The following is a 23,850-nucleotide window of genomic DNA, read 5'->3' as shown; positions in this document are numbered from 1 at the left end:
ATAAAGGAATATAACCAGAATACAAGCAGTCGACAAGCAGCTGAGTCAAGTCTCCTATTGCAAAGAGGTGTGTCGCAGCCAAGTTATGCTCATCGGCACAGAATGACTACGATTTGTTACAACATGTTCATAATAATCTGTCTGTGTTTATAAATTACCCATCCATCCATCCATCCATCCCAGCTGCCATGGAGCGAGAAGGCAGGGTACACCCTGGACAGGCTGCCAGTCTGTGGCAGGGCTAAAACAGAGAGACAGACAATGATTCACACTCACATTCACACATACAGCCAATTTTCAATCAACAGTTAACCTAACCCGACGAACTGCATGTCTCTGCACTGTGGGAGGAAGCTGGAATACCCGGAGAGAACCGATGCAGAGGCAGGGAGAACACTATATACATGCAAACTGTCTGATTGCACTCTGTCCAAATCAGACTGTGATTGTTTAGAAATAGGTTGACTCCCACCTGGTCAAAAGCTTAATCTGTTGGTTACCCATAGATTGAAGGTCATAAACACTCAACCTTGGGGGGACTAGTTGCAATCAGTTGCCTAATACAAGAAACACCGAAACATGGATTTTTCCTAGTCACAATCAGGTTGGACTGAGCCATGAAGTGATGTGCTAATTGCTTTATATGTTGACACAGCTTTAGAGATAGAATGAGGATGTCAGTTATTCAGAAGGGACTCCAAGTAGAGCTACTGCTCCTCCACAACAAAAAGAATGACTTGAGATGGTTTGGACATTAGGATGCCTCCTGAGTTCCTCCAAGGTGAGGTGTCTTTGTGCATGTCCACTCTGAAGGAGACTTTGGAGTGCAAACTATCTCTGTCTCTTTGCTTGCTTGGGGACAATGCTAGAAAATGGATTGATGGATGGCAGATCTTCACATTTATCCCTATTTGTTCCACATTATGTTCCTGGGTATTTATCAATATATGACTTCACATTCACTGACTCAGCTCCAGCTGAAAAAAGTGATGAGTAAATACATTTCTGAAACATGATGTCTAACATACAGGGTCTACTGGTGGCAGATAAATGAGCGCTACAGCTGTTTCTGCTGCTGCTGCCAGCATATCCTACTACTGGTATCAATATTAAACAGGCCAAACAACAAGTACATCATTTATCTTAGACAAAGAATCACAGGTGCTGATTGGACCTTAGGATAGATGTTCAGCGAAGCACAGCCGGCAGTCTGCGTCATTTTTCATTTTTGCCTCCTACACCCTCACAAATTGTGTTCGAGTAAACAGCCAGGTATGCAAATGGATTTCTTTTGTTTCTTTCAAAAGGTCCTTCTATTTGATTCCTAGGAATGAACAATACAAAAGCATGTTCATGATATTAGCTCCATACACACACACACGCACACATACACAAAAGCAATCTTCAAAATACCACTCATATCCTCAGGTACAGGACAGTTTTGTTTATTACACGTATGGCAGAAGTTCATCATCACCCCTAAGCAGCGGATGAATGATCGTGTTTACCGTTTTTTTCAGCCCGTCACACACACAAGGAGCATCACCGCGAGGGCTGCTGGCAGGATAATGCTACACCATTGCATTCTGGGTCATTGTGTTTATTTGGGGACAAGGTGGGTTGGGGTGGGGAGCAGTAGTGCAGATGAGGAGAGTATCACTCTAAAAACTAAAACTGACATTTACTTAAAATTTTTGAGGCAACACTTTTACACTGAAAAATATTGAGTAGATTGGAAACCAGTCAAATCTGTTCAATATACTTGATCAATTGAATAAGTAAAGCTTAAACAAATCAAGTTGAAATGAGTAATCGTAGTTGTTACACAAACATGAAAAAATTATGTAAATATAACAGATATCATGAGTTAAAAACAAATGTAAGGTTAAGTGAAAACCACACAAAAAAATTGAGTAAATAACACTGACATGCTTGGTCAATGTAACTGAAATATAGATGGTCAGTTAATCCAAAATTTTGTTCCATTTACTTAATTTTGTAAACTGAACTTAATCAAAATTGTACCTAAAATTAAATATGGTAAAGGGCCTGTATTTAGTCCCTGTGGACCCCAAAGCGCTTTACACTACATTCAGTCATCCACCCATTCACACAATAGTGATGGCAAGTTACATTGTAGCCACAGCTGACAGAGGCGAGACTACCAGACACTGGCGCCACTGGGCTCTCTGACCACCAACAGTAGGCAACGGGTAAAGTGTCTTGCCCAAGGACATAACGACCAAGAGTGTCGGAGCTGGGGCTCAAACCGGCAACCTTCCGATTACAAGACAAACTGCCAACTCTTGAGCCACAATCGCCCCATTTGAGAAGGTTTACAGTAAAACAGCCTTAACGTTACATTAACAGTTTGCACCCAGGCCACATAACCGGCAAATTTTCCAGGTGGCTCCCCCGTGAGTTTGTGTCTGTTGACTGCCATTGTGATGATGGAAAATTTCCTGTGAGGCTATGTGTTCTTTTTTTTTTTTTTTTTTTTTTTAAATGACATCAGAAACAGCAGTATGCGACATTACGTGATGGCAGAGCTTCAGTTCATCCTTTGTCATTTTTTTTTTTTTTTTAAATAAATAGGACAGGGGGAATGAATGAGAGAAAGAGGGGGAGAGAAAGAAAGAAAACCAAAGGGGAGAAGAGACGGTGAGAAGGGGGGGGAAGAGAGAGAGAAAAAAAAAGAACTCCTGGGTCACCTGTATGGAGAAAAAAAAAAAAACAAACAAAAAAAACAAACAGAGGAGACAGCAAACAACAAAGAGCAACATAATAATAGAGAAAACAAAGCACCATCACAATAAACTAGCTAGTCATAGATATCAATATTTACTAAATAATAAACGATATTGTGCAGCACGCAAGATAGACAGCGCACAGTGTGCTTTGAGGCAGCAGCCAAGAAAGCTTTAGTCCGCGTCTGTGAATACCCATGCGTGCATACCTGTGTGGATCAGCATGCTTGCATTCCAAAGGTTTCTCCATGTAATGATCTGCTAGGGAGTGTGGGGGGGCCACAGCCCCGTCCTCCAGGGTGTGAAGTGGGTATGGAGGAGATCAAAACTCCAGACATCCAGAGGCCCCCAGAATACAAGAGACCATGGAAGACCAACAGAGGGGCAGCCGCGCCACTGTTCCAGTAAGAGCTGAGGAGAGTCCCAGATGAGGGCTCGCCCAGCAGCCGCGGAGCAGAAGTCAGGGGGAGTTGCAGTGACGCGCCCGTGAGCTCCGCCGGCCCCCAGCTGTGCCTGAGTGACCGAGCCCCAGGCCGAGAGGCCGGGGGCACCCCACCTCCAGAGGCTATGTGTTCTTGCCACTCGCTAATACTCAATTACTCTATGTTATCCTGCTTTACTTACACTTTTCAGTTGTAGTTGCTGACAATAAATAATATTGATTTGAATAACTAATGATTTTAGTGCAAGATACTGATGAGTATAGATACCCGTTTCTCAAATATTTTGATTCAATTTTAAACAAAAATATTAAGTACATGCAAAGAAGGTATTCTGTGAACCACATACTGATTTTTTTTGTCTGAGATAAATGTAAATAAATACCTTAATTTAACACAAACACATAAGTTAAAATTTCAGACATCTATTGCAATTTATCAAACTCAAATAATTACTAAAAGGATATTCATAGATTTTATCAGACTCATTTAACTTATAGTGATATTTACTAAGTCTTTGAATTACTTTTTAGAGTGAAAAGGAAATAACTAAACATCATTTGTGGTAATGAAGTAGCATTAGAACCACTCCAGAAGTGGACACATTACTTGGAGATTTAAAAAAAAACAATCATTTTTCTTCTTGAAGGATTGAAGATGTAGCCCAGCGACCAATTTCCAGAGTCTGAGAGATATAAATATTTCACTTATAAATATTTATAACAATTATGATGCATTGGTTTTGCCTGAGGAAGTACATTAGTCAGTGATATGTGTTTAAGTTTGAGATTTGTTTTTTTTGGCAAAGCATTATAATAAAGTGCAAGACAATATTTCAGAGCTCGCAAGATTCTACTTGATCAGCAATGAAGTAGAAGCAGTAATGAAGTAGAGTTCATTATGTGCAAGCTGTAATGGTGGCATGCACCAACCAGCGTGCAGCCTGTTACAGTCGCTCCTGCTTTTCTCTTAGTTTAGCTCTTTTTTCTTACGTATTCTTTTTTTTTTTTTTTTTTTTTCTGACTTGTATTTTCCTCCGTTTTCTATCTCTTACTCAATCATGTGGATTGAGAGAGTTTTTGTTCTTCTGGTGGCCGTGGAACTGTTACTTTTATCATGGAACGGGACCGCGGCACATCTCCTACACGCACCGACTGTTTACTCCAGAGATCAGCTGATCGCCCTGATGCCGGCCGGCTCGCTGGCCAGGCCCGCAGAAGTGCCCGCAGAAGTACCAGCTGAAATTTGGAGGAAAACACATCGGGGATGCAGAGGTCAAGGACAGAAGAGAAGAAAAAAGGTGACGGTGAGACAGCGGAGGCTCGAAGCGAGGAGGAGGTTTAAACCGTGTCTGCCGTCTATCGTGATGGGAAATGTGCGATCGTTGGCAAGTAAAATCGACGAGCTCTCAGCACTAGTACGGAGTCAGAGGGAATACCGAGAGTGTAGCCTGATGTGTTTCACCGAATCATGGCTGCACCAGGTCATTCCCGATGAGAATGCTTCCGTGGAAGGCTTCCACACTGTTCGGGCGGACAGGGACAGCATCGCTAGCGGTAAGCGTAAAGGAGGTGGGCTTGCTGTTTTAGTTAACAACCGGTGGTGTAACCCTGCCAACATAACAATCAAAGAAAGGATTTGTTGCCCGGACACTGAACTGTGTGCTGTTGGACTCAGGCCGTATTATTTACCCAGGGAATTCTCTCACGTCATCTTGGTGGCTGTTTATGTTCCCCCCTCTGCTAACCCCACAGCTGCATGTGACACTATCCACTCTGCCATAGCTCGGCTACAGACTCAGCACCCGAGTGCCTTTATTGTGATCTCGGGTGACTTCAACCATGTATCACTGGACAATACACTACCAACATTCAAACAATATGTGGACTGTCCCACCAGGGGAGAGAAAACTTTAGACTTACTGTATGCTAACGTCAAGGATGCATACAGCTCCTCCTCCCTCCCCCCACTTGGTAGGTCAGATCATAACCTGATTCACCTCACCCCCCGCTATGTGCCAATTGTGAGGAGGGAACCTGTGACCACCAGGACTGTTAGGAGGTGGTCAGAGGAGGCAATAGCGGAACTACAGGGCTGTTTCGAGGTGACCGACTGGGAAACACTCTGTGAGCCTCACGCCGAGGACATCAATGGGCTTACTGAGTGTATCACAGACTACATAACTTTCTGCACCGACTCCATTGTTCCAGCTCAGACTGTTCATTGTTACCCAAATAACAAGCCGTGGGTGACTAAGGACATCAAAGCCCTCCTCAACAACAAGAAGAGGGCTTTCAGAGGGGGCAACAAAGAGGAGGTGAGGAAGGTCCAGGTGTTACTAAAGGACAAGATCAGAGAGGCTAAGGACAATTACAGGAGGAAGCTGGAGTGGAAACTCCAGCAGAACAGCATGAGAGAGGTGTGGAGGGGCATGAAGACCATCACTGGATTCAGGCCAACCAACAGCAGGGGAGCTGAGGGAGGTGAGAATAGAGCCAATGAGTTGAATCTGTTTTTCAATAGATTCGACACCACAGTGTCTGCTCCCACCCCCACAACCTCACCTGCAGTCAGCCTGGAATCCAGAGCCACACCACTGTGCCAGCCTCTCTCTTCACATGTTGCCTCCTGTGAGATTCCTGACACCCCTCCCCCACCCATCACCTTCACTCAATACCAGGTTGAGATGCAAATGAGGAGACTTCACTCAGGCAAGTCTGCTGGACCAGACGGAGTGAGTCCCCTTGTCCTCAAGGCCTGTGCCCCCCAGCTGTGTGGAGTCTTTCATAAACTGTTTATGCTGAGTCTGAGTCTGCAGAGGGTCCCGGTGATGTGGAAGACATCATGCCTCGTCCCTGTACCAAAGACGCCTCGTCCCAGTGGCCCCCAGGATTACAGGCCCGTGGCACTGACCTCCCACATCATGAAGACCCTGGAAAGGCTCATCCTGGACCAGCTGCGACCCATAGTAAGACCACATCTGGATCCCCTTCAGTTCGCTTATCAGCCTCGTCTCGGAACAGAGGACGCCATCATCTACCTGCTCAATCGTGTCTACACCCATCTGGACCAGCCGGCGAGCACTGTGAGGGTCATGTTTTTTGACTTTTCCAGTGCTTTCAACACCATCAGGCCGACCCTCCTGGGTGATAAGTTAGCAGCGATGCAGGTGGATGCTTCTCTGGTGTCCTGGATTGTTGATTACCTGACAGGAAGACCACAATATGTACGTCTCCCACAGTGTGTGTCTGACAAGGTGATTAGCAACACAGGGGCACCACAGGGGACTGTCCTCTCCCCCTTCCTCTTCACCCTCTACACCACAGACTTCAGCCACTGCACAGAGACCTGCCATCTTCAGAAGTTTTCTGATGACTCTGCGGTGGTTGGATGCATCAGCAGGGATGATGAGACAGAGTACCGGGCTGTGGTCGACTCCTTTGTCACGTGGTGTGAGCAGAATCATCTGCAGCTCAACGTGGCAAAGACCAAGGAACTGATCGTGGACTTCAGGAAGACCAGGAAACACTTGACCCCTGTTTCAATCCAGGGGGTCAGTGTTGACATTGTGGAGGACTATAAATACCTTGGAGTACACATTGACAATAAACTGGACTGGGCTAAAAACACCACAGCACTTTACAGGAAGGGCCAGAGTCGTCTCTATTTTTTGAGGCGACTGAGGTCCTTCAACATCTGCCAGAAAATGCTGAGGATTTTCTATGAGTCTGTGGTGGCCAGTGCGATCCTCTATGCTGTTGCATGCTGGGGGAGCAGGCTGAGGGTCGCAGATGCCAACAGACTTAATAAACTGATCCGTAAGGCCAGCAATGTTGTGGGGATGGAGCTGGACTCCCTCAAGGTGGTGTCGGAGAGGCGGATGCTGTCCAAGATAAAGACAATGTTGGATAACACCTCCCACCCACTCCATGACATGTTGGTCAGTCACAGGAGCTCGTTCAGTGAGAGACTGAGATTACCGAAAAGCACCACTGAACGACACAGGAAATCATTCCTGCCTGTGGCCATCTCCCTGTACAACGCATCCACTTAACACACTGTTTGCTGCTACAACTACACATGTTTCTTTTCCAAATATTTATTTATAAGTGACTTATGTATGTATGTATATATATGTATATATTGTACTATTCTTAGTTAGCGTATTGTCTGTCTTGTCTTAATGTTGGTTTAAAATGGAGCACTGTAACAAAAAATAATTTCCCCCAGGGATCAATAAAGTATTCTGATTCTGATTCTGATTCTGATTCTGATATTCACGGAAGCCTGAATTGATTTTCTTTTGTTGACTTGCTCGTAATTAACCCTGATAACACCAACAAACTTAACAAGAACTGCTGCTACTGAGTGAGCTTCCTGCAGACCCCAAGAACAAACTACAGTAAGGAAGACTTTCAAGAACTAACACCAGGGTTTTAAATTTTTGGTTTAAAAAGTGATGGAGTTCTCCGTCATTTCCTTCTACCTGTATGCTTGTTCTAGAGAAGGGATGCCAGGTATTGTCCATACTCTATGCTGGTCCACCTCTGCTTCAGTGCTTCAGGCCAGTTATCCTGCATTCTGCACCAGTGCAAACATAATTAGATTGCTATAAATGTGTAACCCATTATCAGTGCTAGATTTGCTGAAATCAATTATATTATGTGTAAACTGATGTTATGTTAATTAAACATAAATTTCGAACTGAATGATTATTGCAGCGTTGGAACTCATGTTTATGTAAATGCTAAAAAACAAAAAATGTAGTGCATTCATCATAATTTGGATGGCTGCTATAATATATAATATATGTGATGCCTTTTATACAGCTAAAAAAAATAAAAATAAAGATAAAGGAACACTTACCTGCATACTCTCTCCACATGAGAGGATGCATTGTCAAGTACCAGAAGGAACCCAGGATCCACTATACCAGTGGAAAGTCTGACACTGGGTCCAAGATTTTCATCCTTATACCTAATGAAAGTCAGGGTGTCGTAACTGTAGAGTTCTGTGAGTACCCCCATGGATATGCCTCTCCAGCCATCACTGACCCACCACGTTTATGCTGAACGACATTACAGACAGCATAATGTTCTTCACGGTGTCTCCAGACCCTGTCACATCAGTCACATGTGCTGAAGGTGAACCTGCTCTCATCTGTCAAAAGCACAGGGCCAGTGGTGGATCTGCCAGTTCTGATATTCGATGGCCATTGGCAATCGGGCTCCACGGTGATGAAGAGTGAGCACAGGGCACACTACAGGATGTTGAGCCCTAAGTCTGTTTATGATTGTTTAATGAGAGACATTTATACCAGTGGCCTGCTGGAGGACTCTGGCACTGCTCATCCTGTTCTTCCTTGCACAATGGAGCAGGTATCGGTCCTCCCGATGGGATGGAAAAAAATAGACAGAAAAGATTTCATTTCCTGTTTTTGGAGGGTTTCCTCGTTGTTGCCCCTCTATTGCACCTGCTCCACCTGTGCAAAGCAGCTGAAACTGACTAACATGCACCTCCCTACCATGCCTTGAATCACAGCGCTACATGACACATTCACTTTGGATCAATTATCACATTGTTGTAGTTATTTAACAAACACAGCAATATCAGATTGTGCTCTCATGCATGCATGAACAAAACATTATAAATGATATGAGCATGATTAATATACTGGATAATAATGGCTAAATAACTGTAATTTTGTTTAATAATCAGGTCACACACTTCATGGGACAGGTTTAAAAAATGAAAGTTTACTCTGATGATACCCAGTGAAAGGTCCCTTTTTTTAACAGATAAAAGATTACTGGCATTAATGGAACGGTCAAAGAACATCAAACCAAGACACTGCTTAAAAATAAAGAGAGATAATAACATCAGCAGAACTCAGAATTCGTTTTTTAAATACTGGACAATGATGTTTAACACAATCATGACCCTTTCCCTGATGGGTGGTATTTAAAGTCAGAACACAGAACACAAATTTTAACTCAGAGAATTGAATTCTCAGGGATAGCAAGATGTTTGTAAAAAATTATATTCTTCCTTTTTTTAAGTGCTGTTTTAATAGTGCAAGGTGTTTGAAGTAGTCAGGAAAAAAGGATATATGTATCTGTACTTAGGTCCCAGTTTGAGGGATGACCGGTAGGAAAACCAGTCTAAGAGAAACAAGCATATAATCATTGCTGTAAGCGCTCAGAGCCTTATTTAAGGAAAATTAGACATACCAAATTGTGAAAATTAAAAAGGAGTTAGTGTGCATTTTAGTGCTGGGTAATTATTATCGATGCATTCATTTGTAAGCAGCATTCAACCAGAGTTTGGTTAGCATGCACAAATATTGTGCAAAGTGATAAAATGAAGACAAACTTAACATAATCAGAATTTTGGCAGAATCCAATATCGGTGATTCAATCGGGGACAGAGTTGCCACCGAGCTGCTGGAAGGCTCGTAATATTCTCACCGCTTCTAAGCAGGAAGCGGTGAGTTGCACTGACGTCAGCTTGAAGGTCACACCAGTGAAACAATTACATTTTGCTTTGAAATCAATCTCTTCCAACCGGTTAATATAATATTGATGGCTTCAGTTAATACTGTGCACTTACTGCAAGTGCCAAGCAGAGATTGCTTGGTGGAATTCTTTTTAAGAGCAGGACAGTAAGATTTGACTGGAGGTGGCTGGGATCATGTAAAGGCTGGAGGGAAATAAGGGTAATCAGTAGTTTTACTTAGAGTTCATATTCGCTTAAATGGTTAATTATATAGCTTATAAGCCTTCCTTGTCACAGCATCCATCTTTCCATTTTCATCCACTTATTCAATTCAGGGTCATGGGGGGATAGCTGGAGCCCATCACAGGTACCATAGACAAAGATGTGGGGTACACCCTGGATGGGTTACCAGTCTGTTGCAGGGCCTAACACAGTAATTTACACCTATGGGCAATTCAGAGTCATCAGTCACCTACCTACCTCCTGCATGTATTTTGGTGAAGTCACCATGCTGCTTCCACTGTTAACTCATAAAAAAAGGGATGTCTTCCAGCAAGTCACGGGCAACCTGTTGTTCATACTAGATAACATAATTAATGTTTCTCCAGGATCATCAATGCAAATCATCAATCACAATGTTGCGATGATCTAAAACTTTTTCATAAAGCTAACAAGATCGATTAGATTTATATAACGCCAGCAATCATGTCAGGGTGCTTTACATTACTTTGGAATATTATAGATATGCAGTTTTATATATATATATATATATATATATATATATATATATATATATATATATATATATATATACACACACACACACACATACATATATATATATATATATATACATATATATATATATATAAAACAATACAACAACAAACATTGCTTCTGAAATGAGATCAAATGTCAACAGAAAAAATAAGTCTAAATCCAGTAATTTAAAGTTTTAAGGTCAAATTTGATCTAAGTGAGAATACCACAGTCTCCTGGGTGAAAGGCCTTTGTTTGCCTTATTTATCCACAGAGAACTCTGGGATGCACGTTGTTCTACTATACTGAATGGGCTTAGCTTGAAAAACTTCAATAAATATTTTCTACATATCACAAGTGACAACGACAGCCTCTGTTGTTTTGAATAAATTGAAGTAAAGTGAAACTATCACCTGAATGAGCAGCATATTTCTGTTAATGCTATACCATAGTTGGGGTTTCTGGACCTGGAAAATCTGAATTACTAAAGGGGCAAAAGTCATATTCATTAATGAAATGATTTTTTGTAAATGAAATATTTTTGTGTGCATATGAGTGCATATGAGAGCATGAGGGTGGGAATGGATGTTTGTGTCTGTGTGTGCCTGTATGTCTGTGTCTATATGTCAGGTTGGGTATCAGACGCCACCTCTCTGGGGACACCTCAGGCCCTCCAAGGTTTGGAGGCCTATCTCCACCCACCACCACTTCCCCTGCCGGTGGCGGACTCCCTCAGGTGTCGGTGTGTTGGTGGTTCTTTGTGTCTGGGGGTGGGCGTCCGGGTACACACCGGCTCACTCCTTGGCGGCCGCTTGTCGGGGCCTGGGGCCTGGGGCTCGCTCGGGCCCCTTTGGAGGTGGGGTGCCCCCGGCCTCTCGGCCTAGGGCTCGGTCACTCAGGCGCAGCTGGGGGCCGGCGGAGCTCACGGGCGCGTCACTGCAACTCCCCCTGACTTCTGCTCCGCGGCTGCTGGGCGAGCCCTCATCTGGGGCTCTCCTCAGCTCTTACTGGGACAGTGGCGCGGCTGCCCCTCTGTTGGTCTTCCATGGTCTCTTGTGTTCTGGGGGCCTCTGGATGTCTGGAGTTTTGATCTCCTCCATACCCGCTTCACACCCTGGAGGACGGGGCTGTGGCCCCCCCACACTCCCTAGCAGATCATTACATGGAGAAACCTTTGGAATGCAAGCATGCTGATCCACACAGGTATGCACACATGGGTATTCACAGACGCGGACTAAAGCTTTCTTGGCTGCTGCCTCAAAGCACACTGTGCGCTGTCTATCTTGCGTGCTGCACAATATCGTTTATTACTTAGTAAATACTGATATCTATGACTAGCTAGTTTATTGTGATGGTGCTTTGTTTTCTCTATTATTATGTTGCTCTTTGTTGTTTGCTGTCTCCTCTGTTTGTTTTTGTTTGTTTGTTTGTTTTTTTTTTTTCCTCCATACAGGTGACCCAGGAGTTTTTTTTTTTTTCTCTCTCTTCCCCCCCCTTCTCACCGTCTCTTCTCCCCTTTGGTTTTCTTTCTTTCTCTCCCCCTCTCTCTCTCATTCATTCCCCCTGTCCTATTTATTAAAAAAAAAAAAAAAAAAAAAAAATGACAAAGGATGAACTGAAGCTCTGCCATCACGTAATGTCGCATACTGCTGTTTCTGATGTCATTTAGAAAAAAAAAAAAAAAAAAAAAAAAAGTAAATGAAATATTTTTTTCTACTTTTTGTCATTCTCACTGTAAATTGACATCATGATTGATTGAAGGAAGAAGTGTTACAATAGAAAGGCACAATCTACTGAGTTTAAAGGAAGCAATCAAAATCCACACCAAAACCTAGTGGGTTCTTTCTTTGCTCGTGCTTCACCTCTTTATCAAGTTTCATGAAATCTGGCTCAGTAGTTTTTGTGTAATCCCGCTGACAGACACCTCCGGTGAGGCCCTCCACATGGCAGAAAAACAATGGAAAACTCGTTGTAATTACAGGCATGAAAAAACTGTTAATCCTTAGAGCCCTGTCACTGCCAATCTAGACACTTTATTTTTTTTTAAACATTTCTGGCTCTGGGAGTTCTCAGTGAAGCTTTGACTGAACACACAGCCATAAAGATAGGATATCGGCTCTCTCAGCAAACATGTTTTGGTACCTGAATGTGGAAAATGTGGATGAAAGACATCTGTAAGGGGCGAGGAGCGAAGCTGCCTCCATGCAAAAAAGATGAGGCCGGATAAGGAGGAAGCTATTTGTTCTGATGCCACTAAAGTCAGGCTAATTAATTTCAGTCAGACGTGCTTTGCTGTCAACATCCTTTGGCTTTATTAATGGATTTCATATTATCTGATTCTGACTGGTATTTGCATTCTGAAAGAGTGGGGACGTATTTGTTGATTTTTCCTACCATCCTTCATTTGCCAATAATATTGTGTTTGTGTGTGCAAAGTAAATGACATTGTGAGAGCGCGCTTTCATTTTATATCGCAAAATGTAGGTATCACTATACAGGATTTCATAAGCAGAGGTTTCTCATGAACAACTGTCATCTCCACCTACACCTTTTGGTTTCATGATTGTGGGTCCAACTCCAACTCACATAAGGAGTAATGCATTTTTAATCATGTGAGGGTTTCCTAGCACTTCATGTGCCTGCTGTCTGCTGTCTAAAAAACATAGTCGGGGACAGGAGAGAAATAGTGTGTCACATTCTGAATATTTTAAAGCCTAAAATGAAACATTTATGCTCTAAATAATGAACTTACAACCTCTATTCTCTGACTTTACATTAGAGAATATACAAAACAAGACACCTTTGTTCAGCTCGCCTAGGTCTTTGCATCATTCATTTGCTTCTTCACAATGGCTATAAGTAACAGACTCCCTTCATGCCTTTGTTTTCTGACTTTGAAATGGATCCCAGGAGAAATAATGAAAGCCTCCGTTGTTAGTTTCAGTCATATCTCCCGACACTCAGTGTGGCTTCAGTGTTTTGCATAATGTCCATGAATAATGGACCCATCTTGGAGGTACAGTCCCAAATACAACCTAGTTTTAGCAGAAAATCCCATTTGAGCATTGCTGTGAGTTCACCTGCACTGCGTAGAGCACGTAACACTCGGCGCTTCACTTGACTGAATTATTGCGTGCCATAGTCAGTGTGGGCTCTCCCCATCATCATCTCCAAATGATCAACAGTAGGGCAGCAGTAATAGATTTTGTAACAGCTGTTTTAGGCAGGTCAAGTCTGGCTTGTCTGTTTTAGTAAAAGGTAAAAAACATTTAGAATGTGAAATTGTGTTCTTGTGTACAGTACTGTGCCCTAAAAACAGCCTTTGTGAGGTTATCTGTTGAGTCACCATTTGGGTAAAGACAAAACTGTCCAGTATGGAAGATTTCTCTCCCTCCCATTCTATTTAAAAGTAGAATGGGAGGGAGAGCCTTCAGTTTTCAGGCCCCTCTTCTGCAGAAACAGATTCCAGTTTGGATTTGGGAGACAGACACTATCTCTACTTTTAAGATAACGCTTAAAACTTTCTTTTTTGCTAAAGCATACAGATAGTGCATCATGGGAATCCCCCAGCAGCCTACAGCGTCACCTGATCCAGCCCTGAGTATTTTTCACTCACTGTGTGTTAACAGACCTCTCTGCACTGAATCATACTTGTTATTAATCTCTGGCTCTCTTCCACAGCATGTCCTTCATCCTGTCTTCCTTCTCTCACCCCAACTGGCCGCCCCTCCCTGAGCCTGTTTGTGCCGGAGGTTTCTTCCTGTTAAAAGGGAGTTTTTCCTTCCCACTATCACCAAAGTGTTTGCTGAGTTTTTCTCTATATTGCAAGGTAGACCCTACAATAATACATACAGAGCGCCTTGAGGCGACTGTTGTTGTGATCTGGCGCTGTATAAATAAAATTGAATCTCTGCAGTACTGGCATAGTTTACGTCTTATCAGTACAGCAACTCCTTCCAGCTGCTGTACTGACCTTCTGCTAGCCAAATTGGAGGTCCTCATCTCCTGCCAGTGGTATCAGTAGTTCTCAACCATCTGACTTAATAATACAACGATGCACTTGAACTCTTGGCTTTTTCTGCTTAATTCAAAATGATTTCGCATTGTTAAAAAAAAAATAATAATAAATAAATAAATAAATAATATATATATATATATATATATATATATATATATATATATATATATATATATATATATATATATATATATATATATGACATTGTAGTTTAAAGTCGCCAGTCGATCGTGTAGTTTAACATGATTATTTCCTGTGCTTACTTCGTTTTGGGATGTGAGTAAAACATTAAGGAGCAAATCTTAAGCAATCGTGACTTCCTGATTTCACTTCCAAGTGGGGAGTAAAAGATTAAGATGTCAGAGTGCGCCATCATAATGTCTCTATGGGAAGTGAAAGAGTGAGGGATGAATTTAGGCTCTGACATTGGAGTTTTACCACCATCCTTGCCCACACACTGTTGTTACTTCCATGTACAAATGACAGTGCCTGGCCCACACTTATTCTCCTAGTCTGCCATCCTCCAAATGTACATGAAGACAGTGAGTGGGGAGTGACAATAACAACTCTTCTTTGAAGAGGAATGTATACTCAGAGGCTATACTCAGATGTGGGGGTGGAGGTGGTGCCAAAGAAGTGATGCATGAACAGCAGCAAGCATAGATTTTAGTGGGAAACAAGCAAATTTAGAAAATAAGTGAGCAAAGCACTAATGATATAAGTGCAAACGAGTTTCAGTAGCAGGATGCACTATGTGAGAACAGTTAAATTGACTGCCTAAACTATCTTCTAGAGTATCTGTAAATTTGATCACAGCCAAAACTGCACACAAAGCAGGTGTTTCACTGTATTAATAAAGCAATAATAGCAGCCATTAAGATGTGTAAACTATGAAGAGTGTGTAGCCAACTGTCTTGCAGAACCCACATGTATCTGCAAGATAAATGCTTTTAATTGCTGCCCGAAGGAGAGTGAAGATCAATGACTGACATTCTTTGTCAGCTCTAATTTGCCTGGTTATATTTAGCCGTTATTTTGATGCAAGTTCTCGGGAGGAATCTACAGGCTTCAATCGAAGTTTCATGTGTGTGCTAAAATCTCCGAGAGCTAATTCTGCTGTTTTACAAATTCCAAATACTTGAAGTGTGTTATGGGTCGAGGTTGGTGGATTATAAACATACCTGTGGGAAAAAAGCAGCAAAGAAAAGGTGGATTCAAATCCACTCTTCTAAGACAGAGATAATATTAACATTCCCAAAAACACAACATTGGATTCAGTATTTTTTTTAAAAACCTCACAATTAGACGCAGGGTTGGGCTGAGGTGAAGGAAATGTGCTGAAGCAAACAGTTTGTGAGATGGTGTAATTTAATTTCCATATCAAAAGCATAATATGTATTGAATGTTTGCAGCGAGGGCTGCAGTGCTTTTGTATTTTTCTTTGATGTGGACACATTTGTGTTCAGACAAACACATTCTTGGCTCTTCTCGAAGGATTCGACTGGCTGCTTAGCACACAGACTTCTGGCTGCACGTCTCTTTCTGCCTTTATTCTTCTCTAACACGGGTTGTCAGATCTTTATATTGACTCTACTTTTCTCTTCCCAGGAGTACCAGATCGATATTATCTTCGCCCAGACTTGGGTGGACACCCGTCTGAGGTATAACAGCAGCAGCATGCGGATTCTAACCCTCAACAGGTATATTAGATTAAGTAAAGACATACTATAAAGTTTAGCAAAGACATGCTGCAAATATACAGGAACGTTTATTAAAAAAACTCCTAAATATATCAGCTTTGTGGGTGAATCAATACCAATGTAGTGATAATTATACTAGATCTCTTTTTTAAAATGAACTACTGCTGTGGCTATTTTTCACCACTTTAGCATCTACTATTTGAACATTTTCATATGATAAAGCAATATTCTTCACTCCCTCTGTCTCTCTCTCTTTGGAAGAGGTCTGTAATTAATGGAACAAATTGATTGATGTGCTTTGTTTTCCCCTAGTTACCCGAGTATTTTATTATGCTCTTATTGGGAATGAGTGCAGCCTCGTGCATTTCAAAGAAATCTGAGGGAATCAGTCTTACCTCCTTTCCTCTCTCTCTCTGTATCAATTTCCCTCTTTTTCAACCAGCAATATGGTCGGTCTGATCTGGCTGCCCGACACCATCTTTAGAAATTCCAAGAACGCCGATTCTCACTGGATAACGACGCCCAATCAGCTGCTCCGGATCTGGAACAATGGGAAAATACTTTATACTCTGAGGTAAAACCCTTCAAAACACATGGAAACACACAGAACAGGAAGATAAAAGAACAAAAATCGAGAGCAGACATATCACAGCCAATGACTGCTGGTAAAAAAAATCTTTTCATGAGAAATACTCCCTCTATTCTGATTCTTAATGCCAACTGTATATTGTGGATAAACAAAATTCTGCCACCAGTGTTGACATTGAGTACAGACAATAAAAGACATTTGGACTTTAGTCTGTCTAAAGAGCCAGATGGATGAACCTATCTGTATGGGACCATAGCAATCCAGATTTGTGGCTGCAAAAAAGACAAAAGAAGAAAGAAGTCAATGAGGAAAGACTTCTGTTGGCTTTACTGGCAGATTCACTGTTTTTTCATACATTTTAAATTAAGTCCAAAAACAGTACCAGAAAACAGGATTTACCTGTGATATTATTGGCCAACAACTTGTGACTGACAAGTCATTAGCCAATCAGGCTGCAATCTCACAGTCAAATGTGCCCCTCGTTATCATGTTTGATTTCGAAAGACCAAGATGGCAACAAAAGAAAACATTTGAAGCTATGGGTGATGTCACTGTAGCTCCGTCTGTAATTTAGTGTTATAACTCTTTAAATATTTCTTGTTGCCCCCTGGTGGGATGTGAAGGTATTGCAAGTGGGTCTTTTACAATAAATATATGTTTTTGTTAAAGGAAAAAAAAGTTTCATTTTGTAGCTTTGTCTAAAATCAATTGTTTATATTCACAAAGAAATAAAAAAGAAAGAAATCATCACATTTGAAAATCCAAACCCTAATTTCTCTGATACTTTGCCCTTAGCAGGAAAGAGCTAAAACTGGAGCATTGGCTGTCGGCTGCCAAAAGTAAATCTTTGAAAGTAGAATCAACCTGAACATGCAGATTGCTATCCATTTGTATCTTGTCTTTCTGTTAAAGAGATGAGACTTGCCTTTCTTAAGGTGTTCTGTGACTGAAGTCTAATAATTAATACCAATAGACCGCATTGATAGAACTATGAACAGTCAACTGATCACTGCGTAAGGCTACCCCTCCTTCAGGCTGGTTCTGCCAGAGGTTTCTTCCTGTTAAAAGGGAGTTTTTCCTTCCCACTGTCACTAAGTGCTTGCTTATAGGGGCTCATGCGATTTTGGGGGTTTCTTTGGAATACTTTAGGGTCTTGACCTTGTGAATAAGCGGCATATAAATGAAACTGTTTAATATATATTATTGTTTGTTAGATGGCGTTATCTTCCTTTCCATTCATGCAGAACGGGCCAGTGTATGCTATGTTTGAGGAGGTAACAAAAGGAACAACAGGGTGCTTTCCTTTAGCATTCAAAGACCAGCCATTATTATAGCTGCGCCATATTATACCGCTCACGGTAATACCGGTACAATGCTAGGCAATGATAAGAAAATGAATTATCGCGATAGAATATGGGTAGAACGCGCATGCGCATTGATGAAAAAGCACGGCGTAACGGAGAATGAGAATGGGGAAAGCAGATTGTTGAGTGAAACGGATGAACCAGAATTAGACTGTAAAAATGGTGCAACTTAACTGGTTTGGTGTTTGTCCGTCAGATACACAACAAAGCACATTTTTTTGTAGAACATGCAAGCGGCCGTCGTTATTGCCGTAGGCCTATTTGTCGGACTAAGGTGCTCGTAAATCTGGGAGTAATCTGGGTCCTAAACTCCGTCCTTTAAGGTCCCGAAGTCAAACGAACATCAGAAACTGTCTAAATTCTTCCATCTTTAATAAAACGATCAGCGTTGCTGCTTTACCAGGTGTAACTATGATGTTTAACACCCAGGCATCCATGAAAACAGAATTCATTACATTTAACAGAGTTAGAAGTTAGCGGAAGTTAGCTCGCTAGTTTCGCTAGTTACCTAAGCATGATATTGCATGTTCTGACTGAGAGATTTCTGAAAAAATCTAACGTACAGCTCTGCTATCACTTCCAACATAAATGAAGACAGGAAGCTACACAGCAGTGACGTTTGTAGGGTTACTGAAGTAGGGCTAGCTGGTATATAATGATGTGCTACGTGACTGCTAGCGACACAGCTATGTTAGCATAACATAAACAGAAAAGCTGGAGGATGAACGCTAACACTTTTCCACTCGATAAAAGTTAACGTGAAGGTTCCTGATGGTTAGAGACAAATGCAATCGCATGCTAGGATGCTGTAAACAGGCCAAACTTCAGTCAGGAGAACAACTGAGATAATCCATCCACAATATGAGGTTAGTCATTAATATACTGCAACAACATGGGAATAGAGCAGCTGTGATAGAATACAGCATTAACGAATCAATGGTACAGAAGTGGAGGAAGCAAGAAGAATGAGTTGAATAAAGTTTGATTTATCTGACTGCTTTGTTTCGCTTAATGTGCCTAATAATCCCGTGCACCTTGTGGTCCGAAAAATACATATTTGACTTTTTTATTTGGCACACTGCAGTTAAATGTAGCAAAGCACCTCTTTTTAACTTCAGTGGATATTATACATGGTTATGCTCAGGATATGTCAGCCCATTTCTACTGGAAATGCCTTTTGGTTAAACTTTCAGCAAGGAATTTGCATTTGCACTGTTAAATGTTTATATAGCTTCAATGCACATAAAAAAACAGCTGCTTGTTTAAGTGAAATAAATGGATGGTGTTTTGTTTTTTTTTTGCGCTAGTGAAGTTGTGGAGTTGTATTTTGTCTCGCAGAAATTATATCGTCAGTTATATCGTTATCGCAAATTTTCAAATATATATCGTGATATATATTTTTGGCCATATCGCCCTGCTCTAGCTGCCATGCAAAAACACCTTCAGGAATAAAATTCACTATTTGACTGCAGTTGGTGAGTCACATAGACAAACAGGAAGACACAGACAGAGAAAAACAGAAGGCAGATCCAGAACAATAAAGAGTAAAATAAAATCTCAGGAACATTACAGTTGTATAAATCATTTTAGTAACAGCAAATAATCTGATATTGGTTGTTGTAGAAAGCAGCACCTCCCACACATACAGAACACACAGCAATGCGATTTTGATTTGTATCTTTTTAAATTCTAACTGCATCTTTCACCCTTTACATGAGTTTCTGTACCACATAGCATTCTTTACCTTTGGTGCAGTAAGATAAAACCCTTGTGTTTCTTTTCATTTTGTTGCTTTCGCTCTGACAGCCTTTCAGTGGCTGAGTAATGACACACAGGTGAAGGTGATGGCCTTATGACAACCCCCCCACCCCCACCCACCCAACTGTGTGACTGCACCTACAACAGAAAACACTCAGGATTCGAGTGGACGGGTTCCTTTTAAATTGGAGTGGCATCTGGGTTTATGAGTCCTCAAGCTCTGACATGAGCTTTTTTTCTGTCTTGAAGATCAAATTTCACCTGTGCATCTAGTATTTCGAGCTAGAGCTGGCCTAATGGCAAGGAACCACCTTGAGTGTTTGTTTTCAGACATTTTGTGGAGCTGATGCACAGCTGCTGCTATTTCAGGACAGTTCAGGTCCCGTCATGGAGGCAAATAAATTAAATAAACAGCATTTCCCAAAATGACTAGGGTGTAAGACTCTGGCATTTTATTCCTTTGTCTTGACTGGCAAATTTCGGTTAGTTCCCTGGGTATGCTGTGATGTCTGCTTGTGCAAATACTCAGAAGGGAGCCACTTTTCAGACAGCCCACTTCCATTTTTAATTTATGGGAGGAATAATTGTAGCAGGATGATTTTGGATGTTGTAGAGGTTAATAACAGTGTGATCATGAACTTCTAAATTGAGCCATAGATATGCCTGTTATCAACAGGGGTTCAAGATTAAAATGCACTGCTGTGAAACACCAAGTTTATACCTGCACTAATCAATATTTTAATATCAACAAAAGACTTAATGATTATCTCTAATGTGAAAGAGGTCACTTGTGGTGACACACCCACAGGAATTAGCAGCCGATGTGGCTGTTTCCATCAACTCTACAAAGTATTTCAGTAGCAGTTAAAGGGGAGTTCAAAAAATCATTTTGTAATCTGATACTGGATCTTAAAACAGAAGAAAGCTGTCTTCAGTAGAAGAGGGAACTGAACTAAAATTTTCTGATTGGCTGCATCTCCAAAACAGGTTTGAAAAGCAGGTGGGTGGGGCTTGTGGTAAATTGGTCAGTTGTAATGTAGGGCTTTTCTATTTTTCTTGAGCACTCATAGCGCTTTATACAACATGCCTCATTCACACAAACACACTTGGCCTAAAAGTTTTTGCTTTTAAGAGCTCATTTTATTATTTCTAGCGTTTCTTTCTGTGATGAATTTGAAAAGTCTTGCTTCGTTAGCAGGTTATTAAGTGTCAAAGAGACATATATTTAGGCCATATTCGCCTTGACTGACACATCTCTCTCATCTCCGCCGTGTTCGTTGCTGCTTGTTCTTTTTCACCTCAGCTCCACTCTCACAATTTGGCTTTTCCGACTCCCGACAAGGATGGAAGCAAAAATGCAAATTGAAACTGTACATCATCTGCACTTTGTTCACCTCGGAACAAGACGAGCGAGGCAGCCCCCTTCCTGCTTTGACAAAGGCTCCTCTTTTGTGCTCCACGTCAGGCGTTTAATGAGGAATTGTAGCAGCGACAAAGACACAACAACACAAGTCAAAGAAAAAGCCCATTTTCATGACTGTCATTTTTACAGCCCTTATCATTTTGATTTATTAAAGTGACACGTAGAGCATATAACTTGAATTGGATTTAAGTTTTTACCTTACTTGTATGATGTGTCTTTTTAATCACTGCTGCTTTTCCTTAACAGCCTGTGTATTGACTTGTCCAGTGATCTTAGCTGAGAACTGCTGTTTTTAGAAGCTGACATGCCTTGGAGTCCTGACATGTGTGAAAAACCAGACCTGATACTGATGATGAAACATTTGTGCCATTTTCAGGGATTTTACACATCAACCAAGCAACCAAGTGTGAACCTGTACTATCTGGGTGGAAGCCAGTGCTCTTATACTGTAGTGCATAATGTGATATAAGCAGTGATGAATCCAGTGCACTCAGACCATGTGCTTCATGGGCCGAGAAATGAAGCATCCAAAGCAGTTTACTGCCTTGAATATCTTTGTCTAAGTGCTTCTGTCCCTCTGCACTTGTCTTACTCTTCAGGATGACCATCAACGCAGAGTGCCAGCTGCAGCTCCATAATTTCCCAATGGATGAACACTCCTGTCCTCTCGTCTTCTCTAGCTGTGAGTATTGGGATTAGCATGCACACAGACACGGAAAACACACATAAATATGCAGATACTCGTGCCTATACACCTCTAGGGCAAGACTTTGAAAGCAGGCGGGAAACGTCCTGGAGAAAAAATGGAAACCAAATAGAAAGTGAACTAAAGGCTAAGTGAAAAAGTGCTATCAGTCAATCAAACTTTATTTGTATAGCATCTTTTGTGTGGGCTAGTGCAGTTCAAAGTGCCTTACAGATGACTGAAAGTATGAAAACAGTAAAGAAACATATTAAGGACTTATTTAGGTATTAAAATCACTGGAGCATTTGAGCATCATTCAGTGATGAGTGTCAGGGCTGGGACTTTTTTTCCCTCCCAAACTATGAATTTGAGTTCATGTAATGATAATCCCCCACACACAATAACTAAGAAGTGAGAAAAGAGAAAGCAGCTTTTTGGATAATACACTTTGCATATTAATCATCAAGGAACTGACCTAACAGTAGGGGTGGGAGAAAAAATCGATACTGTGTAGTATCGTGATATTTTGTTTGCTAATAATGTATCGATACAGGGACAGCAGAAATCGATATTTTGTTACAAACAATTTTTTCGTGGACTGGATGGTTGTATTCAGTTAAAATGGTAAATGGTAAATGGCCTGCATTTGTATAGCGCTTTTCTAGTCCCTAAGGACCCCAAAGCGCTTCACACTACATTCAGTCATTCACCCATTCACACACTGAACTTAACATTCCAGTTACCGTATTTTCACGACCATAAGGCGCACTTAAAAGTCTTAGATTTTCTTCAAAAAGTACGGCGCGCCCTATAGCGCAGTGCGCCCTGTGTTGTAAGGAGGACGTAGTAGAGAACACCATGAGAACGCTAAAGGGTGAAGTGTGGGCGCAACCCTGAAAATGGCAAAGAGACAGGCTTATGAAGCACAGTTTAAACTGAAGGCCATCAGCTACGCGGAGGAACATGGAAATCGAGCAGCAGCGAGAGAATTTAAGATTAACGAATCGATGGTTCGCAAATGGAGGAAGCTAGAAAACAAGCTCCGGCAGGTCAAGAAAACGCAGCTGAGTTTCCGCGGACGTAAGGCGAGGTGGCTCGAGTTGGAGGAAAGACTCGAGCGGTGGATCATCGAGCAAAGAACGAGCGGGAGAAGCGTTTCGACGGTCACCATTCGGCTAAAAGCAGTTTCACTTTCACTTTTTATGAAACTGTGCCATTTTTCCATCCGGACCAGGACTACGGCAGCGCAGCAACTTCCAGCGGATTATAAGGAAAAGCTGGCCATCTTCCGCTCCTACTGCAGCAAACACATCGGCGACAAAAACATCCAGCCCAGCCACATCACAAACATGGACGAGGTCCCGCTCACTTTTGACATCCCGGTGAGTCACACTGTGGAGAAGAAGGGGACCAGCACGCTAGCGATACGCACAACGGGGCACGAAAAGTCTTCTTTTACTGTTGTGCTTGGCTGCCATGCTAATGGACAGAAACTGCCGCCTATGGTGATTTTTAAGAGAAAGACTTTGCCTAAAGAGAAGTTTCCAGCAGGAATCATCATTAAGGCAAATGAAAAGGGCTGGATGGATGAGGAAATGATGAAAGAGTGGCTGAGGGAGGTGTATGTAAGGAGACCAGGTGGTTTTTTCCACGCATCACCATCGCTCTTAATCTGTGACTATGCGTGCCCATCTCACAGCCGATGTGAAAAAACTAGTTGCTCAATTCAGACACAGAGGATGAGGACTTCGATGGGTTTGATGATAAAAATGTGAGTACCAAACTTTGTTTTGCTCCTGCTTTATTTTTTAAATACGCACACTTGTATGCTTGTCTGTTGTTGATGATGACGATTACTGGTAATAAAAATGT

At 41.8% G+C, this 23,850-nt stretch overlaps 1 protein-coding gene and 1 long non-coding RNA gene across 3 annotated transcripts in view; one reads left to right on the top strand and one right to left on the bottom strand.

Moving 5' to 3' along the window:
* Positions 1-23,850, top strand: part of LOC101487169 (gamma-aminobutyric acid receptor subunit gamma-3) — a 198,703-nt gene that overhangs the window by 116,235 nt on the left and 58,618 nt on the right. For both annotated transcript variants that reach the window (XM_004552591.3, XM_076880182.1), the window contains exons 4-6: positions 16,068-16,159; positions 16,602-16,733; positions 21,893-21,975. In XM_004552591.3, coding sequence (XP_004552648.1) covers positions 16,068-16,159; positions 16,602-16,733; positions 21,893-21,975 — 307 coding nt within the window. The remainder of the gene's footprint in view (positions 1-16,067; positions 16,160-16,601; positions 16,734-21,892; positions 21,976-23,850) is intronic.
* Positions 1-23,850, bottom strand: part of LOC143414990 (uncharacterized) — an 81,254-nt gene that overhangs the window by 35,210 nt on the left and 22,194 nt on the right. The window contains exons 2-3 of the long non-coding RNA XR_013095601.1: positions 16,555-16,700; positions 159-241 (exon numbers count right to left, since the gene is read on the bottom strand). This is a non-coding gene — a long non-coding RNA (uncharacterized LOC143414990). The remainder of the gene's footprint in view (positions 1-158; positions 242-16,554; positions 16,701-23,850) is intronic.

Source organism: Maylandia zebra, linkage group LG23 (assembly GCF_041146795.1).
Source record: "Maylandia zebra isolate NMK-2024a linkage group LG23, Mzebra_GT3a, whole genome shotgun sequence".
NCBI classification, from domain to species: Eukaryota; Metazoa; Chordata; class Actinopteri; order Cichliformes; family Cichlidae; genus Maylandia; species Maylandia zebra.
This window is presented reverse-complemented; position numbering and strand designations above follow the sequence as displayed.